Raw genomic sequence first — 13115 nt, 5'->3', positions numbered from 1 at the left:
GTTGTCACTGACTTTCGTATTGCCATTCTGGAGCGTGTTAAACGTAGCTATAACTTTAAAAATATCTTAGATTCAAACCCTAATAATTGGTTTAAAAGCATTGAGCTATCTTTGCGTATAAGTACGTGCTAATTGATATAACTAATTTATTAAAACGTTACGTTAGATTTAGGAATACATGACCTATATGTGTACCTATATGGAAAGATATATATTTATTACCATAAGATAATTCTCCGAAAATTGGCGGTCGTAAAAGATAATAATATAATATACATTTAGAGAATGCGGACCTAACTCAAGTAAGGAACATAAAATTTATTTCTAGTGCATCAGTACAGCATATAGTCTAGTTTTAGGCGAGTTACTTCCGTGGACGATCATTGTGGATAAGATACCGCAAAGTTTTCCAATCTATAAACAATTCAAGTCGCGGGCAACACTGTGGGCTATGAAATTAGCGTGTAAAACTGCTTAGTAAAAAGCGATTATAAAAGAGTTTGTGTGATATTCAGTAATTTATAATCATCATGTTAAAAACTCACTGTATTTCATCTGCCCCATACCCCACTAGGGGACACGGGACTTCACTTTTTATGTTAAAAACACTATTAACACCTCGGTTATTCTTTAAGATTCTATGTATCTAAAGTAAATTATTTATGTAAATTTGTCTAGCAGTTCAGGAATTATACGTAATTATTAATGCGAGTTGTATTAGTATTAAAATAAAGTAAGTTGTAACTGGAATAGTGGATGCATGTCGCTCGTAAGTGTGATCGGAGAATTTTTTTCATTTCTGTCTTGTGCATTGCGACATTTTTTCAAATAATTTTGAGCTATCCGTTTCCTTTAATTCATAGAGGTGATTAAACAAAACAAAGGATAGCTTGTACATGGGAGCGTGTGGTGTTACAATTATACTCCTGGGTTGCTCCAACATATTCTTCTAATAGAATATCTTGGACTAAACCAGTCGTCAAATTACAATAGAACTTTACCTGAGGTAAACTCGTTTGATTGAACAATTCTCAATTTAACACTACTTAATCTGACTTGTGTCTCATTCATCTTCAAAGTATCATATACACATATATTATCATATGCATATATATTTCAGGTAGTTTCGTGGCTCATTCGCCAAGTGCTGCTGACACAATGGCCGGTTAGAATGAATGCGAATAAATTCAACCAGAATGGATAGTGAGCGAGCTGAGCGCTTTCCATCCTTTGTTTTCGATATCTGAGGTTAATTTACGATTCGCCTGTCTTTGTTTGTCGTGTTGATTATGATTTATTGCCTATTTCGCGACTGTTTACGATTCGTTAATAGTGTTGGGTTTCAACATCCGGTGCATTCAGTTAAAGATTGGTTTGGTTGGAGCCAATTACAAGTTGAAGGCATTAGATATTTTCGTAACAATTATCATCAAAAGTAGTCCAAACATTAAAACAAATCAACATATTTTTCATATTTTACATTAACCAATTGCGAATGGCACATAAATAGTATTTAAAATTTAATACGAAGTATTTTTGTATCATAGGACGCTTTGATATTATGTATTCGATTAAGCTAACATATAAATGAAACAAAACCAGAAAAAAGGTGATATACATAATTATAAGCAATGGTGGCTCAGTAGTGAGGACCTGGAAATTAAATTTTAAAGTTAGAAGTAAAAGATTGGGCGAACGCGCAAGAAATTAACTGTTTTTACGAATAATCTGGGTTTATCATCTTGCTTGGAACGATGGAGGAAAGATTGTGAGGAAACCGGCATGTTCAAGAATGAATAATTCGTTGGCCTGTGGCATCTGCCAATCCGCACTTGGACAGCGTGGTGGATAATGGTCTGTACTTCATAGGAGGCCTATGTCCCAGCAGTGGGAAAGAAAATGGGCTGATGTTACCAGCTAGGTGGATAATGGCCTTTATAGGAGGCCTGTGTCCCAGGAGTGAGAAAGAAAATGGGCTGATGTTAATGATAATATATAAATCAGAATCTGAAGACTCAGAATCTGCAAACTGCAGTTTAAATACAAAAACATAAAGTGCTTTTGAATCGCGATACAAACCTCTTAAATAACATTTTCAAGCCTTAAGTTAGCGAGGCAATAAATTAAATGAAAAACTTGGATTTGTTCCAATAACAACTATTTCTTAACTCTAGGCACTCAAATCAAATATCAACTTCAAAGGAAATATGTTTTTATATGAATTCATTTAAAGAATATTTAAAAGAAAAATTATTCATGTAAACATGTATACTGGCTTCGCTTGTGAGGTACTTTATTTTATATTATTCCAGACTATCATAATATCACATTTCATTAGGATCTGTCCAACTTTTATGCCGAGAAACCTTATAGACTGTTGTATGTAAGCTGTTTTAAATTTAAAGTCGTTTATCCTACTTTCTGTCCTATTATCATATTTTAAATGCGAAAGTATGTAAGGATGTGTGTGTGTTTGTTGCTCTTTCACGCAAAAACTACTGAACCGATTGCGATGAAATTTGGTACGTAGACATCTGGACAACTGGAATAACATATAGACAACTTTTTATCTCGATATTCCTACGGGATATGGACTTTCGCGGGTGAAACCGCCAGGCGCAGCTAGTTGATTATAATTTTGAATTATTCGGTATATCGGTATGTCGGTATGTGCTATAATTTTTTTTATCACATCACGATTTTTATATATATATATATATATTATTGAAGGCTTTTTACATGATTGAAATGTTTATGTTAGGAGTTATGTTTTATGTTTTCTATCTTATATAATACAAAGTAGTTTATTGGGAGGTAGTTATATGTATTACACTTATATGTAAAAGTGAAGTCCCGTGTCCCCTAGTAGGGTATGGGGCAGATGATATACATCCATTTCACTGATCTTTCTTTATGGACAAGTAGGTGATCAGCCTTCTTTGTATTGCCAGACCGAGACATTTTTTTTTGTGCGTCCCCACCGGGAATCGAACCCAGAACCATTGGTTCTACGCTCACGCGTTAACCACTGTACCAAGGAGGCGGTCACATTTGTATGTACTTTTATTAAATTGAATATTAAGAAAAATTATTGGTGCTATTAATCGTTTACCCATCCTTTCACTGACCACATGCGCGTCGCTTAACCGCGTCAATCAACATAACGCGAACGAGCAGTGCGTAACGGCATTCGCAATCAAGATGCGTTTGTGGCGCGAAAGCGAAATTCAATTACGCAGCTATTCGCGTAATATTATGTTGGTATTGATGGCATTTAACAGTAAATTAACTTTTTACCCGACTGCGAAACGAGGGAGGGTCAGTAAGTATATTAATGTGACTCACTCTGTTGCTACTGGGTCAATAATATGATGTCATACGTTTAGGCCTGATTTTACTCTGGCAGGTTAACCGACTTCCAAAAACGAAAAGAAGAAGGTTCTATGTTCGTTTGTATATATGTTTTTGTATTCGATAAATTATATTTTCGAATTGTGAACCGATTTTATAAATTTTTGTATCTGGTTCGAAAGAGTCCGGTAGTCCCATTATCATCATCGATAGTGTTTAACCACTGTTACTTATTTTATTTTGCACTACAAAGGTAAAAATAACATTTTTAACTAAAATTTAATCGGCTTCAAAACCACTCTAAAGTGAAAAATAAGACACTGACTTTAAATAGATGAGTGGGTAGCACTTATAGTAATTTTATTATTATTTTTCGCTTTTGAGTGATTTTGTTTTTTTCATTGTAAGGTGAATTAGGGGAGGGAGTCGACTTCTAAGCTATGTTTTATGAAAAATCGGTCACATATCACCGCCACAAAATGGCGGATTCATTGTAATTTCACAACTACCTCAAAATGGGTATAAAAATAAAGTTTTGAACTAGTAGAAAATACAAATCCAAAATCCGAAAATATGTCGGGGGATTTTTTAAATCAAAATTTTATTCGGTTTGAAGTCAGATTTCGTTGATGCTGTGGTGTCAACGTAAAATGATAAATTGCCTTTTACAGTTTGAAATTTTAAAGTGGCATATACTAAAAATTCATACAAAGTGCAGGTGTAATAGCTATCAGAATTGGGATATTGCGGTTTTTGTCAAATGCTCGTTGAAAATTGAATTCTAACATGTTACAACTGAAACAGTAATATTTAAATTTGAAAAAAAAAACCGGATTTTATCACATTGAAGGGAGGATCTTGCTTAATTTTTAGGCAACATAATATTTATAACTATGTTACAGCAACAGTTTAAATATATTAAGACCAGAGTAACAGGCTTAATAAAATAATTTTATGACTAATTCATTATCATTACAATTGCCACAAATATGGTTTCATTGTTCACCTAAAATTGAGCTTTATGTACGTTGTTAAATAGAAATGGAATGATAAAACAAACAATGACAATCAGTTTTCACAAAGATAAACGCAAATGGTTAGTTTCCTGTCGCAAATAATTGCGCAGTTACGTTTATTATTTGTATTTAGAAAGTTAATTACATACTGCCATCATGAAATGATTGTGATCTTACAGGAATAAGTTTACCAACGAATTCCTAGACGTAGAGAATCTAAATACACAGAGATTACTCCAATGTAGTGACATATACCACCTCCTTGTTACAGTGGTTAACACGTGAGCGTAGAACCGAAGGGTCCTGGGTTCGATTCCCGGTGGGGACGCCCAAAAAAAAAAGTCTCGGTCTGGAAGGACACAGGAGGCTGATCACCTACTTGTCCATAAAAAAAATCGATCAGTGAAACAGATGTATATCATCTGCCCCATAACCCAGTAGGGGACACGGGACTTCACTTTTTTAGTGACATTGTGGCTTTTCAACGGATGAAATTTTGTTTTTTTCGAAAGGTACTAAACGCTAAACTAGTAGAATACATGTGACAAATTAATATTACAAAATCCAAGATGGCCGCCAAAATAAAAGGCAATTTACATATTATTGGCATAGCCTTCTATGCTTGACAGAGCATTGTTTATTCAAACAACCTGGACTCGGGTTTAGAGCCCTTCGATTGTTTGTCTACGCATATCAACAAATGTTAAGCATGTACATATATACTTGGAGAGTTCATATGAAAATAATAAATACTAATATCAATAGTTTTACACTCAGGAGCAACTATTTCTAACTAGTTGAAACACATCTGCCTAGCAACTTTCTCAGAGGGAAACCGCAATTATAAATGTTTCTGGTTTTATTCAATAGACATCTACAATTTATAAAGTGTTTTAATATGACTTTATTTTTTTAACAAGAGACTTCATTTCTATACATACCGTAAATGTGAAATATGTTGTTTATGATAAAACGAATGTATTATTTCAGTAATTCATTCATAGGATTTATTCTAGAACATTAAAGAGATGTAAGGACAGACTTAATTTTATATTAGTTTAGATGTTACTGTAATCAAACTACGTTTTCATTACATTCTTTACATTAAATTTGGAAGTGAGTATTTGTATTGTAAAATATACAGCTATATAAATTTCTTTTAATGAATATTCCTTACATTCCAGTTGAAGTGACCTGCGGGGGGACGATCCAGAACAACCTCACTTACTTCATGTCTCCAGGGTTCCCTGAGCTCTGGATGGGAGACCAGGACTGCAGCATTCAGATCGAGAAGACGCACGCTGGCATCATGCAGTTGAAGATTGACTTTTTGCACTTTTCTATTGTAAGTCGTTGTTAAAAATTGCTGATAATATCTCAAATACCATTATTGACACGCTCTGAAGTAAATTTTCATTTTAACTAAAAGATACGCTAACATATATCTGGATGTTGAAAAGCAATAATCCTATTAATATTGTAATGCGAAAGTTTGTAAGGATGTGTGTGTGTTTGTTGCTCTTTCACGCAAAAACTATTGAACCGATTGCAATGAAATTTGGTACGTAGACAGCTGGACAATTGGAATAACATACAGCCAACTTTTAACCCGATATTCCTACTGGATTCGGAATTGCGCGGGTGAAGCGAGGCGCAGCTAGTATATTTAAAATCTGATCAGAATATGAATGACTGTCTTTATTTTTGATGAAATGGAGTTTCTAATTTAAAAATAAAAAAGTCAAAATACACTTGTAAAAACACCGGAGAAACACCAGTCGAATAACCGATAGCTTCAATTACAATTTGCATACTTTGTTAATTAAACCCTCTGTCATAGTCTGAGTCACTCACCACTGCGCCAACGGGATTTACATGTCAAGATTGTATTCAGAATATACGAGGCAATTTCAAATGTTTATGATTCGTTTCAAGCACTTTATTCGAGTGCTGACTTCACAAAGTTGGATAATTTTTTAACTTTCTAAGTAGGTACTTAAAAATTATTCCATATCTTTAAACCATTATGGAATGACTTAATTAGTAATCGCTTAGCAATAGATATCTTTGATGTTTTGTTATTGAGGAAAAACATCCTATTTATTTATTTCACTAATCCTCTATTTCTTCAAGAAATTTTTCCTCCAGAGCTTTTAATTAATTACACCAAAAATAAAAACAATTTTATACAGCGTCAAGAACGATTTAAAACTTAACTTCCTTCGTTGCTATATTAATTAAACTAAGATCTTCGTTTTTATTTTCAAGATATATAAAGTAATTTGTTAAAAGACTCCCTTAATTGTATCGTTGAATGTTTTTCATTATCTGTGACTTAAGAAATTGTCGGAATCTCAATACACGAGAAATGGTTTAAGAGATAAGTTTATTTTTAAACTATGATTGTTTTAGGGGAATAAAAAATCACCATTTGTAAATACTGTCGAAGGCTAGAGTCTTTTTTATCAATAGATATCGAATTTGAAATGAATCTTTTTGCAGATGTAGGGTTTCTGCCTGTGTATTGCCCGCTTTTGATGGGAATATGCTATATGAATAAACTAATGAACAGAAAAGTGTGATGGAGACGAGCCTACCCCACTTATCGTTCGAAACACAGCAGCATTTTAGTTCTAGTAGACATTTCACGCCAAACTTTTCTCTGATTGTGGTCTCTGTAACCCATACTAGAGCGGGCTTGCCATGAATTAATTAAATTTTTTAGCTAACATACAAAAATACAAACAAATATTAATCTTCTTTGTATTATTAGTTCTATATCCTAGTCTTAAAATAATAATGTTATTTTATTTCAGGGTCAACCAAACAGAAGAACTGGTGCATGTGATGAAGACGCGATGATAGTTGGTGAAGGAGCAAATAGTTTCACTGTTTGTGGACAGAATCATAAGCAGCATGGTGAGTTAGCTTAAACTTGCTAATCTTGGTCTAGATATGAAATTTTAACGTAATGGACTTTAAAGGCAAGACTAAATGACCTAATGATTTTAAACCTACGTTACAATCGACGTTGACGTTGGTCGGATAAATATATGTTGCTATTTATCATCATCAGCCCATATATGTTCCCACTGCTGGGACACAGGCCTCCTATGAGGGTTCAGGCCATAATCCACCACGCTGGCCAAGTGCGGGTTGGCAGATGTCACATGTCGTCGAACTTTTAATTATTGGACATGCCGGTTTCCTCACGATGTTTTCCTTCATCGTTTAAGCAGTGGTGATGTTATCCACATGCGCAGATAAATAAAAAATCAATTTATATCCCGCACGCTCGCCCGGTCTCGAACCTCGAACTCGACTTATCGATTTTGAAGTCCGAGGTTCTCACCACTGAGCCACCACTGCTTGTTGCTATTTATAATTGGAAACAATTTCATATATTTTTACGCAAAATAAGATAATGATAAATTTAGTTCTATTACAACAAATTTGAATCAGCCTCGTAGATGCGATTTAAAATTTTGTGTTAAATAGGTTTTTATCGGTATTTGTATGTATAGTACAAATACAAATAAGACGTTTTGTGAATTATAAATATGTGAATTGATTCCTGTATGAGCATAAAAAGTTCATAGATGCAGAAGGCATGCATCTTGTTAAGAAAATTTATAGGTATACCTGTGATTAAGACCATTTTTGAATATGTTTTGTAATTTTGTCTTTTATTAAAATTGTTTGGCAGGGATGGATTTGATTTACGATTTAATACAAGCATTCCGTATAAACTTTTATAAAATCTATATTAATATTATAAACCGGTAACGTTTGTTAAATTGTGAGTTCCATACATAGTAGGAGTTATTTTAGGAACTACCGAACGATTGAAGATAACGGTAAACAAAACACAAATAAATATATCTAGAATTTATCAAGTCAACATAAATTTGTTAAAAATTCCTCAGTATACTACACACTGCCTAGTACACAAGAAACGAGAGAGGCTGGTGAGCTGCCAAGCTCCAAAACTACTCCCCTGGTGTTTAGGATGCGAGGTAGTGAGGTGCCGCGGCTGTGGTTGCTCCGAGTGGCCCAGATGCCGCTGGCACACTCTGCGCCGCACAATTGCTTACAGTACTTTACCGAGACTAATGGTAATTTATGTTAAAATTAATGTTATGATAACTTTATATTATGCCTCCTCTGTTTTTTGTTATAATTTACATTAACAATTAAATGCTTTTATGATATTATAGTAATAAATAAATGTATTGAAATGAGCATCTAGACGCTATAGTATCTGCTTTAATTAAATATAACATTTAAATGCATTTAATATCCTTATTCACACCATTATAAAAAACGCAATATTTTAAAAAATTTTCTGTGCTGACGAAACTATTTACAATAATATAATTTTCTTCCAGGAACGATACAGACATTCAACTACGCATCAAATGGTCGACATTTAGCCAGTCAAGATTACAGAGCTTGTATCAGAAGAAATGTTGGAGCCTGTTCTATCCGATACTCGCCGTGCGACAGTCGATCCTTTCGGATAGGGCCTGGTGGAGTTGATAATGGACAACCAAGTAAGCTTACTAACTTCAATATTGTCGAAATAAATCTAGAGCACTGGTTAAGACCTCAGACTTAAAAGCGAGAAGTCAAGGCTTCGAGACCGCACGAGCGTGCAAGAAATAAGTTGATTTTCATTTTATTTTCACATTATTCACACCTCCGCTGTTCGAAATGGTGAAGATGATCATACCGGCATGTCGAAGTCTAAAAAGTTCGACGATACGTGACATCTGCCAACCCACTCTTCTTCAGCGTGGTTATACCCTGTACCCTCATAGAAGGCCCGTGTCCCTGAAGTGGGATCATAAGCGGACTGATAACGATGATGATGAAATTTTTTTCTATCACACTTGATGTAAACGTGAATGTTGTAATTTCCTGTAATTGAAGGTGCAGAAATCTATGAATGTGGCAGGCTTTGTGAAAATGTAAAGTGTGTCCTTTGTTGGAGATTCATTATTAATAAATACATAAATAAATCTAATATTTAAAATAAAACGTAGGAATACAAAGAAAAAACATTAATTACAGGTGATCCTGCTGTGAATGATGAAATAATACCAGTTAGCGACCCACTTCAAGAAGAAGAAGGATCAGGAGAGCCTCAGATTATAATGGATTCACCTTCCACCCCTGCACCTAGTTTGATGAATAAGGTTTAAATTCAATGATTATCATTTGACTCAATTATCTGTTGTTTGTTAAATATCATAATAGCATTATGTTTATATTTTAATTAGAATATTAACATTCCGTCCGATGTAACTTATTAAACTTTATTCCATATAAATCTAAAATTATGTTCATTGCATTATTTACTGATATGCGCTTTATTCTATATCTTGGATGATGCAAATAATAGCCATATAATGTGGTTACCCAATGTTTATGTATAATTATTCATTTTATGATAACCTACCAAAAATAATTTATTCAATGCTACCTTTTTTACCCTTCTAATATTTAAAAATAATTTTCTATCCCCAAATAAAATCAACAATACTGGCCCCGAAACAGTTCCCTCTGGTACCCCTGTAGTTAGACTAACCAATAACCCACTAATTTAGATATGGAGTCTGATCTGGCCATCTTGGATGTGGGGGCAGAGTCGAACATGGAGCTGGGGCCGCTGGTCGCCGTATGCGCAGAACTACGGGGACGATGTTTCCCCGTACTACGGGTATGGCGACTATGGCGCACGCTTGCGGGGATACGGAAGACAGAAGTGCACGGATAGAGTCACAATATCCTGTGAAAATGAGTACTTTGTTGGGGTGAGGTTACTTTTCTTCATATAACTTCATAGAAGTAAAGAGAAGTTGATTGATATTTATTTATAACATTTTGTCATCTAATGCTTTGAAATGAATTCCGAAATCGGCTCTAACGGCGGAGTTGATTTTAAATTGATTACGTACTACATTGACATTTAATAAAGAACAAAAATAAAGGAATATTTTTGTCACCAATTATTACACTTATATTATTTCAGAGTTCAATGTTCACTCCTGGAGTGTGCGACCCTCACCACTGCGGGAGTTCCTTTTGCCCTGGAGTTCGTTTTCAAGACTGCCACGTAGACTCTGGCATCACTCCCTTCGCCGTATCTGTACACTTCGGACCACCGACCGTCAAGGAGAACCCTGAGGACAATATTGGGATGTGCTTACGATATACACAAGTATCCTGTAATTCATAAATAAGAGTAATTTAAAGAATTAAATAATCAGACAGAATTCGACCTCGATTAATTATTGGTAAAATTGTTGTATAAAATGTTGTGCTTAATCCTTAGCCTTACTAATATTGTAAATGCGAGGGTGGTTTTGTTTGTTTGTCCGTCTTGCACGTTGTAATGGAGCGGTTTTATGATATGATTTTATGACTGGAAATAATTATGAGACTAGAGAGTGACATAGGCTAATTTTGTTGCGGTGAAACATCTCTTTCCAATGGTTAATTCGTTTGACAACGCGAGCGAACCTGCGGGTAACCACTAGTTTATATAAACTTGTAATTCTGTACACGAGTGAATATATCTGAATGAAATGATTGTAACAGTGATGAAACGAATAAGGAAATTGAAAAGTGAAGCTACAACCAAATTTACATAAGGCGTAGAAGATACGAGTTCGTTAATAATAATGTTCTTATTGTAATGTAGTTTCCTTTTACCAAAGTATGCTCTGAAAGTATCAAATTGTTTGTTTTATACAATTTAGTTCGTAAGTAACTGAAAAGCTGATAATAACAAGAAATAAAAAAAAATTACTTATTAGCGATGCTCTAAATAATGTATTGAACTGCTTTTACTGTAATTTGAATCATGATTTGTCTAATAATTAAGCTCATTTTTGTGTAACTCTGTGTATTCACATAATTTGTATAAATTCTTGTATATAATTGTCGCATAAGAAATTATTTATTGAAATTAATCTAATTATTTCTTTGTACATAGGATTATTCATAGAATATTATATTTATTTTCTGTAAATTATAATATAAAACTGTGGGTGGTAGTTTTATTTCATTTATGAGTCTTCTTTCGTGTAGCAAACCCGATCGTCTTTTATATTTTATGTTACAAAGTTTTTTTTAACGTTATTACAAAAATATTTATTGTTTGACATATAAATACTACTATTTAAGGTTTACCATAATTTTCCCAGATTTTTTATGACATAACATGTCATAACGATTGCCAGGATTAAAAAAAAACCTTATATATACTTTGTATAAAAGCAAGTGACATAATTTAATGAGCCAATTGTGTGTAGTAGTCTGTGGTTAAAGCATTTAAAGAAGTTTTTTAATCTGTATTATTAATAAAATTAGAATTGAATTATTTTTATTACTATAATTGGAGTTGCTTACAGCCAGTTATATCGTGACGTCATAAAATGCTTCCAAAACAGATTCAGTATATTCGTATAACTAAATGAAGTTCGCTGAGCATTCTGTTCACTCCATTAAGCAGGGGAACATATCAGTCGATTACCAGGTAAAGTATGTCAACGATGTTTGGAAGGGTGCGTGGGGAAATACATTGTATTTTCTTGTGTTTTATTTGAAGCGTGTGTTATATAGGGTATCCCGCCGATGGTGTGTTATACTCAAAGATATTTATAGTTTTTAATACGCTAATTACGTAAAGATACTAAAAAAAATCCCTGATTTTTTCATATTAGATTAATTTACCACGAATTTGCCACCTGCACGCATGCTTATGTTAAGATTATGATTTCAAAGGCACATTGTGCCACATCAACAATAAGCAGTGGTGGCTCAGTGGTGAGAACCTCGGACTTCAAAATCGATAAGTCGAGGTTCGAGACCGGGGGCGAGCGTGCAGGAAATAAAGTGATTTTTCAATTTATCTGCGCATGTAGATAACATTACCAATGCTTAAAACGGTGAAGGAAAACATCGTGAGGAAACCGGCATGTCCGAGAATCAAAAGTTCGACGACATGTGACATCTGCCAAACCGCACTTGGCCAGCGTTGTGGATTATGGCCTGAACCCTCATATGGCTGATGATGATGATGATGATGAATGTCCACATCAGCGAAGCAGTACATGCCGGCGAAGCGAAGAGCGAAGCTAGCGATGTTAACATGGAAATTTTGTGCTTCGTTCAGTTGTTAAGGTATTTTTTCTATAATCAACGTTTGTCAAAAGTATAAGTACCATTGAGGACAGTCGGGACACCCTGTATATTTTAAAATTAAAGTTTAGATTTTACAGTCTAATCGTAAAGACCACGTTGGATTTGAAGTCTTTTAAACTTTGGCTTGAATAATGCTAGCGTGTGAAAAGTTTTAGTTTCAAAAATATTTATTATGACGTATTAATTTTCAAGGATTATGGCGATAAAGCGTTTCTCGAAGTTTATATGATAAATGTTCCGATGGAGTCAACAGTTCGAAAATGCGAAGGGAAATATTTAGATTAAAAAGAGTACAAGATCAGGGGTGCTGCGGAGTTACATTGCCTTCAGGCATGTGTCATCTATGCTTAATGTTTATGAAGAAGTTTACACATGTTTGAGAATTCCTTCTGTTTTTTGAATGTTTGGAAAGAAGCTTATATGTGTTGGGTTTAAGAAACGTTGTGATAAACAATTTATTATCGTAACATATTTCATAAATTTATTATCATAATACATTAATTTTAGATACGTTTAAATACGTTAATCGCTATCTAT

The 13115-nt window shown here is 34.0% G+C and overlaps 1 protein-coding gene across 2 annotated transcripts in view; it reads left to right on the top strand.

Annotated features, from left to right (window-relative positions):
* Positions 1-10949, top strand: part of LOC119840063 — a 33314-nt gene extending 22365 nt beyond the window's left edge. Inside the window, exons 3-9 of one of the 2 annotated variants that reach the window (XM_038366566.1) lie at positions 5552-5712; positions 7184-7286; positions 8294-8482; positions 8756-8920; positions 9441-9565; positions 10016-10183; positions 10402-10949. In XM_038366566.1, coding sequence (XP_038222494.1) covers positions 5552-5712; positions 7184-7286; positions 8294-8482; positions 8756-8920; positions 9441-9565; positions 10016-10183; positions 10402-10608 — 1118 coding nt within the window. In that variant the 3' untranslated portion in view covers positions 10609-10949. Of the gene's footprint in view, positions 1-5551; positions 5713-7183; positions 7287-8293; positions 8483-8755; positions 8921-9440; positions 9566-9976; positions 10184-10401 lie in introns of both variants that reach the window. The other variant, XM_038366564.1, reaches the window with a different exon arrangement.
* Positions 10950-13115: the final 2166 nt, after the last annotated feature.

Source organism: Zerene cesonia, chromosome 5 (assembly GCF_012273895.1).
Source record: "Zerene cesonia ecotype Mississippi chromosome 5, Zerene_cesonia_1.1, whole genome shotgun sequence".
Classification (NCBI taxonomy): domain Eukaryota; kingdom Metazoa; phylum Arthropoda; class Insecta; order Lepidoptera; family Pieridae; genus Zerene; species Zerene cesonia.
This window is presented reverse-complemented; position numbering and strand designations above follow the sequence as displayed.